Source organism: Brienomyrus brachyistius, unplaced genomic scaffold (assembly GCF_023856365.1).
Source record: "Brienomyrus brachyistius isolate T26 unplaced genomic scaffold, BBRACH_0.4 scaffold59, whole genome shotgun sequence".
Lineage (NCBI taxonomy): Eukaryota > Metazoa > Chordata > Actinopteri > Osteoglossiformes > Mormyridae > Brienomyrus > Brienomyrus brachyistius.
Window position 1 is genome coordinate 717,046 of NW_026042334.1, and position 16,768 is coordinate 733,813.

The 16,768-nt window shown below is 45.0% G+C and overlaps 2 protein-coding genes across 2 annotated transcripts in view; both read left to right on the forward strand.

Moving 5' to 3' along the window:
* Positions 1–1,569: 1,569 nt before the first annotated feature.
* Positions 1,570–12,631, forward strand: LOC125725020 (protein phosphatase 1D-like). The gene is made up of 6 exons (XM_049001557.1): positions 1,570–2,253; positions 5,584–5,812; positions 7,444–7,568; positions 7,849–8,030; positions 8,989–9,213; positions 10,108–12,631. The coding sequence occupies exons 1-6, from the start codon at positions 1,722–1,724 to the stop codon at positions 10,495–10,497; spliced, it is 1,683 nt and encodes a 560-aa protein (XP_048857514.1). The 5' UTR covers positions 1,570–1,721; the 3' UTR covers positions 10,498–12,631.
* A 712-nt stretch (positions 12,632–13,343) lies between these two features.
* bcas3 (BCAS3 microtubule associated cell migration factor) overlaps positions 13,344–16,768 on the forward strand; it is a 127,072-nt gene continuing 123,647 nt past the window's right edge. Inside the window, 4 exon segments of the mRNA XM_049001543.1 lie at positions 13,344–13,432; positions 14,206–14,296; positions 15,566–15,620; positions 15,727–15,802. Of these exon segments, the coding sequence (XP_048857500.1) occupies positions 14,226–14,296; positions 15,566–15,620; positions 15,727–15,802 (202 nt within the window). The 5' untranslated portion in view covers positions 13,344–13,432; positions 14,206–14,225.

Consider the following 16,768-nt stretch of genomic DNA (forward strand, 5'->3'; position numbering starts at 1 on the left):
GTATTGTTTTGAATCTGTTCCTGCACTTTGGTGTGTCGTATGCTGCTGTATGTTGGTGTAAATGCTGCTGACTGCCGTGTGTAATTTACATTACCTTCTCACTATTGTTGAATCTCTGTACTGTCTCTTTGTCTTACTGCCTGTTTGCACCTTGTAATGTTGTGATATTCAGTGTTACTACCAGGGCCATGGGGAAATGCTGTCTCATCACACTATGTACATACGTAAAGCTACCAATGACAATAAAGTAACCTTGAACCCTAAATAACATAAACGTTCTAACTTGCAGATCCTATCTTAACTGCTTGGTAACTATGGTAAGTAGGAAAAACCATTACAGATTATCAGTTTTTAAGTCTTTGTTCCGAAGGACACAGATTTGGGCACTGGTGGTAGGGAATATGTCCCTATTAATATTGCGGGAGCCATGTGTGTTGAGGGGGGCGGGGGTTCTAGGATGATAATTTGGTCCTTACCAATGTTGAAACCAAACCGACGTACTTGATTATGTCGGTTCTAACTTTACACAAGCTTCATAACTTCCCAAAGTCTTAAATAAACTTCTCTAACTTTAGGTTAACTGCACAGTCCTGCTCGTGGCATAAATGGAAAAAAACATGTATATCGTGACCACGTTTTACCAATTCGTCCCCACAACATATTGAAACGTGGCCACGATATAGGCCTATATCATTTTAATTGTCATGTCATGAGCGAGTCTCCGTAAATTTCGCTGGTTGTGTAAAAACTATAAAACTATGCGGATTAACTACGTCTCGCAACAGCCTATTGCTAACGCTTTGTGGTGGCCAATGAAAGTTAAGACAACCTAGATGTAATCCTAAAGTTAGAAGAGTTTATTTCAAATTTTGGAAAGTAAGGATGTAAAACAGTGCCAGGACAGATCAGACAAAACGCGGTTATAAATGAGAATTCAATTGTTCAATTGACTAGACGAGATTGATTTGTTGTGACTTAGTTTGCAATTAACCAATTAGATGTTGCGTTGTGTTTAGCCCACTGAGCTTAATGGTTCCTGGTATAGTTTATATATTACTTTACCTGACATTTATTTATTGAATATTGTCACAAAACACAATGGTATCAGCTGTAACAGTTCAAACACATATTTTGCACAGGTAAAAATATTTCAAGATTTTTATTTAAATGACATCGTGAGACTAGGTCACCAATCCGTATTCTAGTGATGTCTGGGTTGAAAATGTCGAACAGAATTGGCTTTTAATTTTATCCAATTGTGTATATTATTATTTTGCATTCTGAAGAATCATCGAAGCACACGCATGGTAGTTACACAGTGCAGGCAATCATGCCTTATAAGCTGCAAATAATGAGAAAAGATTATTAACATTGTGACATTTACACTTAGCTTTTCTCAAATTGCGGTTGCATTGTAAAGTATCTAGTAAGGTTTTTTTTAGTAGAATGCTACACTTTTGGATTTGTACGTTTACTTCACAATTGCCGTCATCGGTTCCAGCATGTATCGCTAGGTGGCGGGAAAGCGCAAGGCTGCGCTCAGTTGCTCGCTCTCTGACGTCAGTGCGTTCCTGAGCATGCCTACAAAGCGTCGAAAATAAACAAAAGACCAAGAGGGGGAGATTGGCTTGTGTGCCGCTAAAAACTTAGCAAAATAAAGTACAGACATATCTTGTGCGTCTGCTGCGTCTCATTAATTATTGGCAGAAATCCTATTAATCATGGAGAACGTATTTTCGGTGCGCGTGAGTGTCTTTTCCGACCAGGGAGGAAGGAAATATATGGAGGATGTAACCGAGGTTATAGTGGAGCCGGAGCCGGGTGAAGATGAGCTTGATTCGGCCGAGCATGGCGAGGCGAAGCTGAACACTTGTGCATCTGTCGAGTGCACGCCGGTAAACGTAAGAGAGCCGAGGTCTTCCATCGGCACGTTTCACGAACCCCTGATCGGATCTGCACCCACCATTGATGCCTGGACGCGAAGCAGGCAGGGTGATACTGAAAGTTGTTCGGTTACAGCGGCAACGGAACGGAGCGGGGCGCCGGCTGGCGATGCTCGCCCCCGCCGGTCGGTGGCCTTTTTCGCTGTGTTTGACGGCCACGGGGGACGGGAGGCAGCTCAGTTTGCACGGGATCATCTCTGGGATTTTATAAAGAAACAGCGGGGATTTTGGTCGAAGGATGACGAGGAAGTGTGCGCGGCGATCCGAAAGGGTTTCATCGCTTGCCACCATGCCATGTGGAAGAAGCTACGTGAGTATTTCATTAGAAACTAAAAGCTAATAAAACATGGTTTACTTTATCCCTAACACGTTCGGGTTAGATGCACAGCTCATCGAAGGACATTTGCAGTTAGTGAGTACATACTGATTGATTCAGTTGTACTAGTCACATTTTAATTAATGTGCTGGATTTTCCCCAAAGTAATGTGGTTTTAGCAACCATATAGCGCTTTGGTTTATTTGTTTAATTGTTTCAAAGACGATACACAAAACTGGGGATCGTATCCCATGATCTCCTACCTTGTGTGCGAAAAGACTTTTACCTAAGCGCTAAGTTTTGTGCTGTAACTTGCCATTTTAAACTTGGGCGCCAGATGAATGATACTCTGGGGCGGAAAAATTCCCGTGATCCCCCCCTTAACACCGGTTACGCTGGGATACAGGGACTGTTGTATTTAGAAATCTTCACGCGCTAAAGTCAACAATCGTTGAATTTAGTTATTGTTAAGCGGAAAAAAGCTTTCCCGTGTATTATGCCATAGCCGGTCATATAGCTGCTTTGCTATGAGCTGACATTCTTAGTGGCGTAGTTGCCCGCTGAAGGTGCACACGATCACTTGCCTAGCTCTGCGTTGTTTCTCGAAAAATGTATAGCTAGCTACACTCACTAAAATTGATTAAATGTAGTCATGCATCCCAACCCAGCGCAGAGACGTTCCTGTTGGTTTCAAATTGACGAACATCTTACCGGGCCAATGGGAGGTCTCGTTACAAACGCGTAGAGGATTCCCACCAATCAGCTGTTAAGTCACAGCTCTGAACTGCTAGTGATATAGTACTTTCTAGAATGTGACGTCAACGATCTGGTCTGTTCTGGGTTGCTATCCAGAAATGGGTGCCTAAGTTGGTTATGGATGTCGCCACCTTCATTTTTGTTCGTGTAGTGGCGTTTAATACATGTATAACCTTCGTTGGACACTCATGACCCAGGAGTCAGTCCACTTTCTAAAGCTAAATATCTGATCAGTGGCAGCACGATTTGGTTCTGTCTCCTGCGGGTGGTTTGGATGGATGTAGACGCTCACCTGCATTGCATTTAACCGGTTTTGCCAGCCGCGCTGCAGATCACAATCTGCTGAGTTTTTTCTGGCATGGGGCGCCTTCGCAAGCCTGTGGATGTGCGCCGCTTCCCGGACTGCGTAAAGGCGCACTTCGGTGTCGGAGGCGGTTGTTTTGGCGACGGCCTATCAAGCATCTGTTGATTCCTAGACGCTGAATGCTTACTGTAATCATAGGGTATCCGTGATTACGGTCGTTTCAGCTGATTACTGCAGACCACCTCCCACTGTCCCTCCCTGTTCATGCCCAGACTTGCCTTGGCTGAGTTCTTGCTTGGCAAACGAGCCTCCAAAGGTCACCCTGCAGCTCTGATCAACTGTCCTGTCAAAGGTTGCAGTTGCTTGCCGCCGGCTCACCCTTTCATTAACAGGGTTCGCTATAAAATTCAATCAGTTTTTATTTTTATCCAAATATAGGTGATGTGTCTACTATGCATCTGAATTGTGGAATTTGCCATTTGTGAAGCATTAAGTACGAAGGGGCTTCAAAAAGTTAATGGAAAAATGGCATTACAGAATAACAGTGAAAGATATAAACTTTGTTTTTCATCAAGCTCCATTAAGGTCAGGACACTTTTGGAAGTGATGATACCGGCCGTTTAGTCCATCCCTAAAGAACTGACGATCCTGGAACTTTAACCATGTCAATGTACTCATATCATCAACTGAAAAGAAAACTGGCTGCCCTTTAATGATTTTTTTTAAGATTAGGAAACAAAAAGTAGTCTAAAGGAGCCATATCAGGACTGTAAGGTGGATGCCTAATGATTTCCCATCGAAACTCTTGTAAAACTTCTCTCGATTGATGAGAGGAACGAGTAGGAACATTGCCGTGGTGGAGAAGGAGTCTCCGGTGAAGTTATTCCAGGTGTTTTTGTGCACAAGCTTTGGCCAGCTTTCTCAAAACGCTCTCACAACAAACAGATGCTAGAGTTCTTTGGCCTTCCAGAAATCAACAAGCAACAAGCCCAGGGGATCCAAAACAAAACAGATGCAATCACCGTTGCTCTTGGCCAGTGCAGTTTTGGATTGACTGGGCCACACCGACCTCTTCGTAGGCATTGCTTTGTCTTGCCTTGCCTTGTCTTCAGGATCATACTGGTAAAGCCATGTTTCATCAGCTGTGACAAGTCTTCAAAGATACTTCAGGAACTTCATCCCATATATTTAAAATTTTCATCGAAAAATCTTCTCTTGTCTGCGGCTGATCTGAGAGTAACAGTTTTGGGACCCATGCAGCGGAAGGTTCGCTCAACTGCAATTTTTTTGTGAGAACTGTCTTAGCAGAACCAGCTTATACGCTTAGGGTGTTGGCTGGTGTTTCCGCTGTTAATCGTGGGCCCTTCTCAGTTAGAGCACGGACAGCGCGATATTTTTCCTCCCAAACTGAAGTGGACGGTCTGCCACTGTGAGCGTCGTCTTCAACATCATTGCATCCATTCTCAAAACGAGTTATTCATTGGTGAACTGCCAATTTCTTTGGAGCATTCTTCCATAAATCTCTCCTAAAGCGTCAACGACTTCACCATTATTCTACCCAAGCCTGCATGTTCTTGTAGACTTCATTCTGCTCTGGTGAAAGCTCTCTTCAAACAGCTGGCTTCTCTGTCCCAATGCCTCAAGTCGGCTCTTGTTCAGACAAAAAACATTATTAAGAGTATATTTTAGTGCAGAGAAATTTAAATTAATGTATTTTTTTTTTTTTTTTTGAAATGCACATTTTCTGTGAACTTTTTGAAGACCCCTCGTACATTAGTGGCCTGACCTAATATTAGAAACAGACATCCTTTTATGTTCAGAACGCTCAACTAACGAAACTTGGCTTTTAGCTTTTTTTGTTTGTTTGCTTTCGAGGAGTTTTATTGCCCAAATATGCAGTATTTTTTTAAAATTTTGTCATAAATGTTAAATCAGACCTCAAGAAACGGATTCTAACAGATGTTAGCAGTGCATCAGATGTTAATCTGTTTCACCACCATTCATATACTGGGCAGCAGATAATGTAGCAGTTTACTTCATAACTTGAAAGTTCTTGTGTTTTTGTATCTTCAGTTTTTGTGGCGAAACACATCTTTCAATCCCCAGTGTAATCGGTTTTAAACGATCTAGCTAATGTGGATTACAAACCCCTTGGTCATACACAATGCTGTATTTGCTGACGTTCAAGCGCATTTTGACGTTGTTGTTAATAAAAGCTTGTGATGGTGTAACATTGAGACCCCCCCCCCCCTGTCCCCCTGTAGCGGAATGGCCAAAGACCCTCACAGGGCTGCCCAGCACCTCGGGCACCACGGCCAGTGTGGTGGTCATCCGGGGGGACCGCATGTACGTGGCTCATGTGGGCGACTCGGGCGTGGTGCTGGGGCTGCGCGATCACCCCTCTGACCAGTATGTCCGTGCTGTGGAGGTGACGCAGGACCACAAGCCGGAGCTGCCCAAGGAGAGGGAGCGAATTGAGGGCCTGGGAGGCAGGTACGACCTGGGGGAGAGTGGGGGGGGGTTTATCTCCTGTAGCTTGACACGTAGAGCATTGCACTGACAATGGGAAGGTTGTCAGTTCAAATCCCAATGAGCAGACATTATTTGTAGCCATTCTGTTGTAAATGGCTTTGGATAAATAGATCAGATAAATGATGTTAGGGGCAAAACTGTAAAGATGTGATGTTCACCTGGGAGTTGGCTAGTTTTGGAGATATCGGCAGTAGGAATGTCCGTCTGCTCTTGACTGTAGTGGGACAGAATGGTATTCTTTCTGTTGTGATTGAAGTGCCAAAATTATACATTTGAAAAATCCAGCAGTAACGTCTCTTACCAAGAAATCATGACCAGATTACTCAAGGTAATCCACAGACTTTGTAGCGAGTGGTTTAATGCAGGAACTATTTTCTTCTGTCGAACTCCACGCACCTATCGTATCACTGCGCGGAAGATATGAGCGCAAGCTGCCCGACGCAGTGATGCAATCGATGTGTGGAATTCAGTAAGAGACATTGCCGTTGAAACTTTCAAATGAATTTTCTTGTCTCTTTAGTCATCACACAAAGAATGCCATTCACTCCCATTATATTTGAGAGAAGACTGACATTTCTACAGCCTATAAAACTAGGCAACTCCCAGCAGAACAACCTAGATGGATAGACGGCACTAAAGCCCCTCTGAAACGTATCTTTTTCAGTTTTGGGATGAATTGCCCCTTTAAATGTACAGCCCTATGTGACAACACTGAAAGATGTAGTGATATGAGATACTAGAGTTACTCAAATCTATATTCAAATATCACAAACATTCGCATCTTTACGTCTTTTATAATTGAGGCTAATAATTTGTTTTCCAGTCAGTGCTGCAAGCAATTAGTTTTGTTAAAAAACATAGATTTCTCTTTGTAATTAGCTAGATGGATAAACTTTAATCCCTCGGGAAGGTTCCTCCGGGAAATTCAGTACCATCTCCATATCGCTCCTGATGCGATGCAAACGCTGGCTGACCTGCGTTTGAGTCTTTCGAGAACAGCAGTGGGCGCAACCTCTGTGCCATTGGCTAGTTACTTTCACAGTGACTCAATGTGTTTGTGAAAATCGGGCGGAGCCCATTGGTGATCAGCAGCGCACGGTGACCACACCCATTCCTTTCTGCGTCTGTTCCCATCTTCTGTGACGAATGCGAGTCTCGGTTGTGAGGTCCGTGGTCACATTCCCGAAACGATCATGGCCATCTCAGTGTGTGTGTGCCTGTGAATCAGGGCACGTGTGTCTCTCTGAATAACAGGATTGTACACTGGGGGTGCAGAGGGTGGCCTCCGATGTTGCCAAAATAAGTCATGGAGTGCAACGCACACCTATTTCTACTAAAAGGCAGATGTATCAAGCCACCCATCACACTAAACTGAGAACACTAGAAAACTAGTAAGAACGTCACTTGAACAGATCCACGGATTGTTAGTGTTGATATTTTGGTTAACTTACCCCACAATTGTGTCTCCAAGTTTTACCTGTTGTTGATGGGAACCAGTGTTTTGTTGACAGCCGCTGGGTTAAAATGGGAAGTGGCTGGATCAGGTTGACTGTGCACTGCTCTGCCTCCCTCTGACTTTGGTTTTCCTGTAGCGTGATTAAGAAATCTGGGGTGAATCGTGTGGTGTGGAAAAGACCCAGGTTGAGTCACAATGGTCCAGTCCGGAGGAGCACAGTCATCGATCAGATCCCTTTCCTTGCTGTGGCCCGAGCTCTGGGTAAGATGCAAAAATGAAGATAAACTTTTATTAAAACAGGTTTGCTTGGATGTTTAAATTGGTATGTCGAAGGACTCCATCTTGTGGGCAGTATAAGTTACTACATTTTGTGCACGCCCCCTTCTGGACTTAATAGGAATTGCAAGTTTATGGTAACGTGCAGTCATATTTGTCAGTTGATTTTTAGTATCTGAATACTAATTTGTTTTATTGAGACATGAGGTCAACGGGTGAACTGAAACAGAATGTGCATTTGACGTCGGTCATGTTTTCTTTGCAGGGGACCTGTGGAGCTACGACTTCTACAGTGGGGAGTTTGTGGTGTCGCCGGAGCCTGACACCAGCGTGCTGACGCTGGACCCCCTGCGGCACCGATACATCATCCTAGGGAGCGATGGGCTTTGGAACATGGTGCCACCACAGGATGCCGTGTCTATGTGTCAGGACAATGATGAGGCCATGGTGAGTGCTGGGGGGGGGGTTTCTGACGGCATGATGCCACTTTGTACTCCGGGATGGTACGTGGCTCAGTGGGTAGTCACCCTGCCAGTGATCAGAAGGTCGCTGGTTCGAATTCCGTTCTCGGCAGAATGGTCACATGTCTGTTGGGCCCTTAACGCACATGCTGGATAAGGGAACCTGGCCTGACCATGTGCTTTCACCCCAAGCTTCCCTCTCAGTTTCCCTCAAGAATTATGATGAACCTGGACTCATACTTGCACAAATGGCAAATTAAAGCTTGGTTCATTTGGGTTAATTTTTTCCATTTCTGGAAGGGGCAAGGTGTTGTACCTTTGAGTGACCTGGGGGTTGCTCTACAAAGCAGGATTTCTTGCTTAGCCCGATAACTTGTTGGATGTAAGGAAGTCTGTGTTAGATGGACTTGACCTTCCTTCTCTTACATTTAGCTCAGATTCCCTTAAATCCAACAAGTTATCGGGCTAAGCAAGAAATGCTGGTTTGTGGAACACTCCTCAGGCATAGTGAATAATCTGTACTAGTTGTTGTTGTTTTGGGGGGTGGAGTTTAGATGTCATCATCCATCCATCTATCCATCCATTTTCCAAACAGCTTCCCAGAAGCAATAGGCACGAGGCAGGGAACAACCCAGGATGGGGGGCCAGCCCATCGCAGGGCACACTCACACACCATTCACTCACGCATGGACACCTATGGACAATTTAGTAACTCCAATTAGCCTCAGCATGTTTTTGGACTGTGGGGGGAAACCGGAGTACCCGGAGGAAACCCCACGATGACATGGTGAGAACATGCAAACTCCAAACACATGTGACCCAGGCGGAGACTCGAACCTGGGTCCCAGAGGTGTGAGGCAACAGTGCTAACCACTGCACTGCCCCTAGATGTCATCATAACAATGATTAATACAGTGCATCTCCTGGTCGCCCTTTTCCCTCAGGCACAGTGTGGGGTGTCAAGTGCTCAGCAGCTAGTAAGCCACGCCCTCCTGCGATGGCGGCAGCGCATGCTCCGTGCCGACAACACCAGCGCCATCGTCATCTCCCTGCAGGAGCCCGGGGGAGCTCAGGGGCCGTTGCACCACGAGGAGGTCCTTCTCAACCTGGCAGATGGCCCTCACTGCGCACCCATGTCTGGATCGCGATCCAACACCCCCCTCATCAAGGCAAGTGTCACGGGCACTTCGTGGTGGGTGGGCACTGCGGCTGCATCCTCGGAACGCGCCAGCGCATGCCCGTACGTGCTCAGCAGCCCCTCAGATCAAAAGCAGCAGGTAGTCACAGTCAGGTCTAGTTTGACCTTGAATATCACATAACGGTCAGATAAACTCTAGAAGCTTCCTGGTCTGACTTTGCTGTGTGAAAGGAGAGATATAGAACATTAAATATAAGCTGGGGGGGGGGGGCTGGGAACTGGTGCCGTACATGTTGACAGTAAACACATTGTGTTTAAACAACATTGTCCCCGATGGTGGACATCTGTGTCGTAATAATTTACAGTGCTTATAAAAATTATACTTGTGCAGATGCATTAAAGGGGAGGACATTAAAGGTGCCCGCTCATTAAACCCACACACACTGTCTCCAAAATCAATGAGGATTGCTATTTGCTTTTAAAATGATCTTGGACCCATTTGTGTGGCTTTCAAGCAGCTGCTTTTCTCTGCTGTCTGGCAGCCCCCCCCCCCCCCTAAGAATGCCAGCTGCTGTTTGCTGCTTGTGGGAGGGAGGGGGAGGGGGTGAATGTGAGTGAGTACAGATTGTGGGTGGTGCTCGTAGGGGGGCTTGTTTTGACTGCCTTTGCATTTGATCATCTCCCTGTTTCCTCTGCTGGGGGGGTGGGTGCCCCGTTGAGATTAGGCAGAACAGCGATCACGGAATTTGGGGATGGACTTCCGGTGTTGGGGCTGCCGCTGCAACAATTGGGCTCACAAACCGTAACCCGGTCAGAGATGCGAAGATGGAGAGTGGATAAGAGGTCGTCATGTCACTGTATGGAGGCCGCTGCGGCTGTGGGATCCCTGACGGGCGTGGCGTTGCCCTTTCTCCTTTCTCCACAGATGCTTGACACAGACGCCCCCTCGCCCGTGTGCGAGCTGCTCCCGGCCCTGGAACGCCGTAACGGCTTCTCCAGTTCGAATTTCGCGGCCCTCGCTGACCCCCTATCGGTGCGGCTGGCGGACCTTGGGAGCCTGGCGGTGCAGAGCATCCCCACCGGCGGTCGCGCCTCTCCCGGGTGCAAGCGGACCACAGAGGACACAGCCAGCCCCGGCGGGAAGAGACCCCGCCGCAGCCTGGCCCGCTCCCCCCACAGCCCGCTGTCGCCTGCCACCCTGCGGCGCAGGGACCCACAGCGGCTGTCGGTAAGGCGCGGCAAGGGGCAGAAGCAGTCGCCCAACGTGCCAGCTCTGCTGCAGCAGCACCGCAAGGCTGCTGTGTGTGTGTGCTGAGCCCGCCCCCTGGCTCTTGGACACGCCCACGCACATTCTGTCCACTCAACTGCTCACCCCCAACCCACCCACGTCACTACTGATCGCTGAGCCCCAGGACCTATCCGTCGACACCTCCTTGCCATACATCAGACGGGCTCTCGTGTACGATTTTTACATCTTTACGTGAACGGATTCATCCAGATTCACGCGTCCCTTTTTTGAAGGGGTGGGAAAGTTTTTTTTTTTTTTTTTTTTTTTTTTTTTTTTCTTTTTCCTCCCCCCTTTCTTTCTTTTCATACAAAAAGTCTCACTGTCAACACGACTTTGTTCCTGTTGCTTGTTACCTGTAAAGGTGGAAATTTTCGTATGGCTGGTGTATCTTTTTGTTGTTGATTTTTATAATTTTTTTTCCCCCACTTCTCAAAGCACCATACGTGGTCCATTCACTTACTTGTATATATTGTCAAGATAATAATGGATTTATTCGAAGGTAACGGGGGTCTGCGTTAAGTAAAGCAATATATTTTTATACATTGTCTTATTTTAAAATTGGAAAGGATACACCACAGTCAGATTTAGGGTAGCGTAGCGTCACACAGTGTCCTGATAATGTTATTCACTTTGTTCTCAGTTACACCCAAATTTGGGATAATTTATGCATTGTTGTTTTGATGTGCATGTCTATATATATATTTTTTTTCTTAATTGTTCCTTTTTCCATTAAGCGAGGAACTTTTATCCAACATTGGAAGGTGCTGCTATAGTTTAATGGTAAGAAATATAATATTATATATAAAATAAATAATGTTTAAGGTTCATGAAGTGTTGATGTTGAGGGCATGATTCCTGACATTGGCTGTTTGGAAACCACCTCTGTTTTGTCTTGACATTTATCATAAAGTTGTGGTCTCAGAACTGTTGCGAGAAGGTTTCCTAGCAATGTTCAGACTTCTGAGTCGATGGTTACGAGAAGAAAGCTGGACGGACATTTGGTTTGCTACGCCTAACCCCATCACAAAAGCCTCCACTCAGAAGGAGCCAGTCAGTGTGGGCTAGCTTAAATGTAATAAGCCAAGGAGGTCCCAGGTGGAGGTGCTTGGAATGGTGTGGGAGGCTGGAGGTCTTGCAGCAGGACTCTCGTCCTCTGTGGTCCTGGGTGCACAGCCGGACCCCTCAGATCCTCCACATCGGGGCCTAAATCGCAAGTCTTCCTGAGCTTCCTTTCCGGAGGAGCGGCTTTTTATAGTCCAAGCACTCGTCAGAGACCGGGAGGCTACGGGACAGTATTCCGATGTTCTCATGTGACTTTTGTCCATGGAGGGGGGGAGAAAAACGGAGACCATGGAAAGTTCTTAGCTAACCGTGTCGATTTGAATAAGCAGTCTTATTTAAAACGTTCCTGCAGGTGGATTGGAACTGGTGCTGTGGACGACGTCTAAGATGAGAGAACAAAATGAAATTTGTACTTTAAGGTTACGACACATAACACTCCTGCTGTATTCAGTGAAGGAGGGAGACCTTGTTCACGTTACACCTGCATAGCATTGCTGCTTGGCTTAGCTGTGACTCACCACTGTCAGACAGCACTGTACACAGGTGTGAACCCTGACTGGATATTTCTGTCTTTTTTGGGGGGTGGGGGGAATGATGGAAATTTAATCTTGCACAGTCTCATGCTGTGCGGTGTGTGTAACCGTCCTCGGGCCGTTTGTTGCTTTTGGATTACACAGTTGTTCCCTGGTCTCGTTACTCTTGTCAACACTGCGTCAGAAAGACTTTCCAGTTCTAGGCCAAAGTGCAATTTTCGGCATCCATTTTTTTCCATGTTTTTTCACTTTTAACTTCTGGTGATAAATGTGGCACATGTTAAGAAGCATTGTGGGATTCATACTTCAGGGATTCAGCATGTATGCTTTTATTATTTTATTTTTTTTATAGACTTTGTCAATTAAGTCTGAATTGTAGGTCCACTTGGGAATTAATTTCCTGTCAGATGTCCAGTGATCTGTGACACCCCAGTCTGGTTCGCACAGCGTTAACTGTGCATGTTAAACGTCAGTGCACGTGTACAGTCTCATTGTGAAATTTGATCACTCATTTTGAATGTGTGGGATATCAGTATATTGAATAAACAAAATGTTTTTTGGTCTTATTTGTTTGGCTGCAGTGTTTTTGCTCTTGAGAGATGTTGACAGTGTGCATCTAAATTAGCATTGAAAGCTGCACATGTAGACCTACAAAGTTAATACAGTATTTACACAATAAATGTGGATGTATATTTATCACATTCTTCAAAATTTCAAATACCGTGATATACAAGATGATAAATATGAACGTCATTAGTGATACGTTCTATTCTATTAACGGACATTTATTCTAGTTTTTAAAAACGTCCCAACATATTTTCAATCTATGCTCATTCAGGCACATGCACTAACTGCTTCTATTAGGTATTGTACCGTGCACCCAAAGTGATGAAACGGAGCGTTATTATAAACGGCATCTTTGTTGTGAAGCCGAAAGGGTTAAAACTGCCGCAGCCACGCGCGGGATGTCGCGAGAGCTCAATGTAAACAAACAAGTCCGTGCGACGTGAAAGGATCATTATCTTTGGGAAAAGGCAAAATAATTGGATTTTTACAGAAAATAAACCACCGCACTGCTGAGACATCAATTTTAAGAAACCTGTTCTTCTTCGGAAAGAATGGAATTGGAAGACCTCAGTGAAAACAGACCTTATACACAACCGTAAGTCATTTCATGTTTCTGCTAATTGGTTGTATGACTCATAGAGCCCGCCTTCACTGGGTTACGATTGGTCATTTGGAAAACAAGGTGCATTGTAATAGGTTCGTTTTTCAGTTCCGCCATACATTTTTTTCTCTTTATTACAGTTTTGCGATGTTCGGTAAAGATCCTCAGTGAGCAAGTCTAGCTTACCGCAACGCCTACGGTGCGTATCGTAATATTTTAATAAGCAGTATCAGTCGTTTTACTCTTATTGTGCGTCAGACATGTGGTGCAGGGAAGAAGTGACATGTCCTTTCCGTTATACGTTGCTGTTGCGCTGTGTTTGCTAAGCTAGCCAGCCAGGTAGCTAGCTAAGTTGTCAGTCAGAGTTGTGTGGTGTAGAGTACCTGTTTTGCTAGCTAACTCGCTGTTCCGTTACCCCGCACACTTTGGTATGATTATAGTTATGGCTCTTAGTAGTGTTAGATTTATACATAGCATGAAACAGTTGACTTACAAATATGTGTTTATTTTGTGAAATCCCAGTTGCTAGCTGTTGCTGGTCAAAGACCTGCTGCTACTGGTCAAGAGCTTTCATAGTGGACGTCGTCGTCAACCTTTATCCCAGTGACGACTGGCAGGCTTATATTTTTTATAATGTGTGATTGTTTCCGATAGCCTCATTTTGTTATAGCGGTTTGCAAAACAAGCCCAGGCACACAGCAATTAAAGCAAAAATGTAAGGAAACATAAAAAATACATATCGACTTAATTATGTGTGGTAGTTAAAACTGCAAGTTGACGTCAGTTATTTACAGGCAGGGGGTCATCTTAATGGGGGAAACAGTCAAGGCTGACATTAGGAGCAGGGAAAGTCTGTGTGTGATTGACTTTGGGCACGTGGTCTGTTGTCAGGTCTGCACTGAACATCCTAACTTCAGCCATCATCACGCTCATACGTCAGTCATACTCACTGTTCCTTCTCTGGTTTGGCAGGTTCGAGATACGCTGACACGATGGCGTCCGACTCCCCACGGCGACCCAGCCGTTGTGCCGGAGGGGTTGTAGTGCGAGCCCAGGCTGTCACGTAAGGGCAAACCCCCCCCCCCTCCATGTCACCCATGTTAGGGATGGCACATTCGCCTACAGCCCCCTGTTTTTTTTCATAGATCACTCAGCCTGTTTACTGAAGCTTTTTTAGACCGTGTCGTCAAAGCAGCTGTTGGTAAATAGTAATTGACCCTCTTGAAAAAAAGTGCCTGGTGTATGATAAATGACTCCAGAGAAAGGCTGTGCTGGAATGGTACCGACCTCCAGTGTCTGTAAACTGGGAATGTAGAGCCGCTAGATGGTCGATTCACCTTAATAATGTAACATAGCAGAAAAAGATTTGTTGTATAATGAAAAAGTGGTATTTAGAACACAGAGGGTTCATCTTCACTGCACATGTAAACATTAGCTTTTTTTTTGCCATGCATGTATATTTAATTCTGTAATTATGTAGATTAAGAACATGAAATTAAGAAGCTGTAAGTCTGAGCTTTTTCTGTTCATGGCCAATACGGATTTATGCTGCTAATAGCTATAAGGGTTTTGTAACTGTACTTCGCATGCAAAGTAATACAGCAGAGAAATTGCTTTATTTCTCAAGAATGCCCCATCACATCTGCATTGCCATGGGGCTGTATGGTGCTTGCATTTCACACAGGTTTTTGGAACTGCAACTCCATAGCTGGAACACTTGAATTTTGTGAAGGTGGCCAAAAAATGCATTTTTTTTTCTCAGAAGAGTAATGTTGCGGAATGCCTTTAATGTGAAAGATATAATTATTTTGTCCGAAAGTCTGAATTGACTGCATATCAGAACGCATGATTTAAATCTTTGCAGTTCCATAACGAATGTGTGTGAAATGCAAAAAAAGTGTAAAGCCTTGAGCTACAACTGTTAACCCGATACTTTGTTGGCTTTTCTTCCTTTTTCGCGGCAAAATATGAAACAAACTGGCCGTCTCTGCCTAGTGGAAATCTAAAGAGGATCCAACACAGTGGTCACATAACGTATTTTCATGCTTCATTCAGTTTTCACGGTTGTGGGGAAATCCAGTACTTTTGTGAGTTGTTGCATTTGTTTATCGTGCCAGGAATTTGCACCAAATGATGCCCGTAACAACCCTGTAAGGAAGAGGCGAAGGGTTGCTGCATGGTGTTCATTTCCATGGCTGCCAGTACCCAACAGTTCTGTACTGAGAGCCATCTATGTGGCATCTGCATACCTTCAAATGTTTTAGTGGGGCTTCGTTAGATTATGAACATACAAGTAAATCCATAGTTTACAGGAGCCGCCTCGTTTTTGCAGGGAGCAGTCCTACATGGAGAGCGTGGTCACTTTTCTGCAAGACGTTGTCCCACAGGTAAGGACACTTTCTTCTCGCATGCCACTGAGGAACATGCATCACCATGGAATGTCTGTTAGCTCACTTCTGGCTTGCTCCTTTTGTGTTTGTTTTCCAATTTAAGGCTTACAGCGGTGCCCCCCCGACAGATGAAAAAGAGAAAATCGTTTGGGTCAGATTTGAGAAAGCTGATATTAACGGTAAGGGCCGAGTGACACATGCTGTGTTGTGCCCTCGCTCACATTGAATAGCGTTGTTACAAGCAGCGCCATTGCTGCAAGACATATTTTAGTAACGTGCAGTTACTTATGCCTCTATGCCAGCGTCTCCCAATCCAGTCCTCGGGGACCCATAGACAGTCCATGTTTTTACTCCCTCCCAGCTCCTAAGGGAACAAAAATGTGGATTGTCTGGCAGGGAGCTCAGAGGGAGCAAAGACATGTACCAACTGTGGGTTCCTGAGGACCAGGTTGGGAAACACGGTTCTATGGTATAAGTTTGCCGTGCCTCGGCTCTCCTTCCCCAGAATGTTCCATCCACGTGAAGGTAATTCTTCTGTGAGTTCTCACTGTCAAAGAAACAGCATAAAAGATGCGGCTAAACTGGTTGAATCCTCATAAGGAAATCCAAAAGGGTCCTTCTCTATAGGGTACCTTCCATTTTTAATTGTCAGATATAAGTCTCTGTGAGAACCTGAATTTGTTACTTTATTATGTGACCTTAGATGACTGATTCTTTGGGAGGTTGGCTTAGTTCTTGGTTGCCTTTGTGTGTTTCTCATCAGGGACCTTGCATGCTCCATTTTTCTGCTAAATCCAGGAAAATGGCCTTGCTGATTTCGTATAATGTCATTCAGGCTACTTACCAACTGGGGGGGTTAGGCCCAGTGTTGAAATCTGGGATTTCAACTGGCATCCTTTCCATCACAGGCGCAGGGTTCCAACCCGCTTCAGTGCTGATGCTGATATTAATTCTTCTAAAAATGATCGGTCTGGCATTTTGAAGATTCACCATTACAAATGTGTGTTGACTGTGCTGGAACTGGGAAGAGGGGGCTGCATGTAAATGTATAAATATGCAATGCTTTTGTTAGGTGTAGGAGTAAGTCATCAGATGTGCATTAAGTCCCGATGCATTACTAAAAGCAAATCTTACTGTTTCTAACG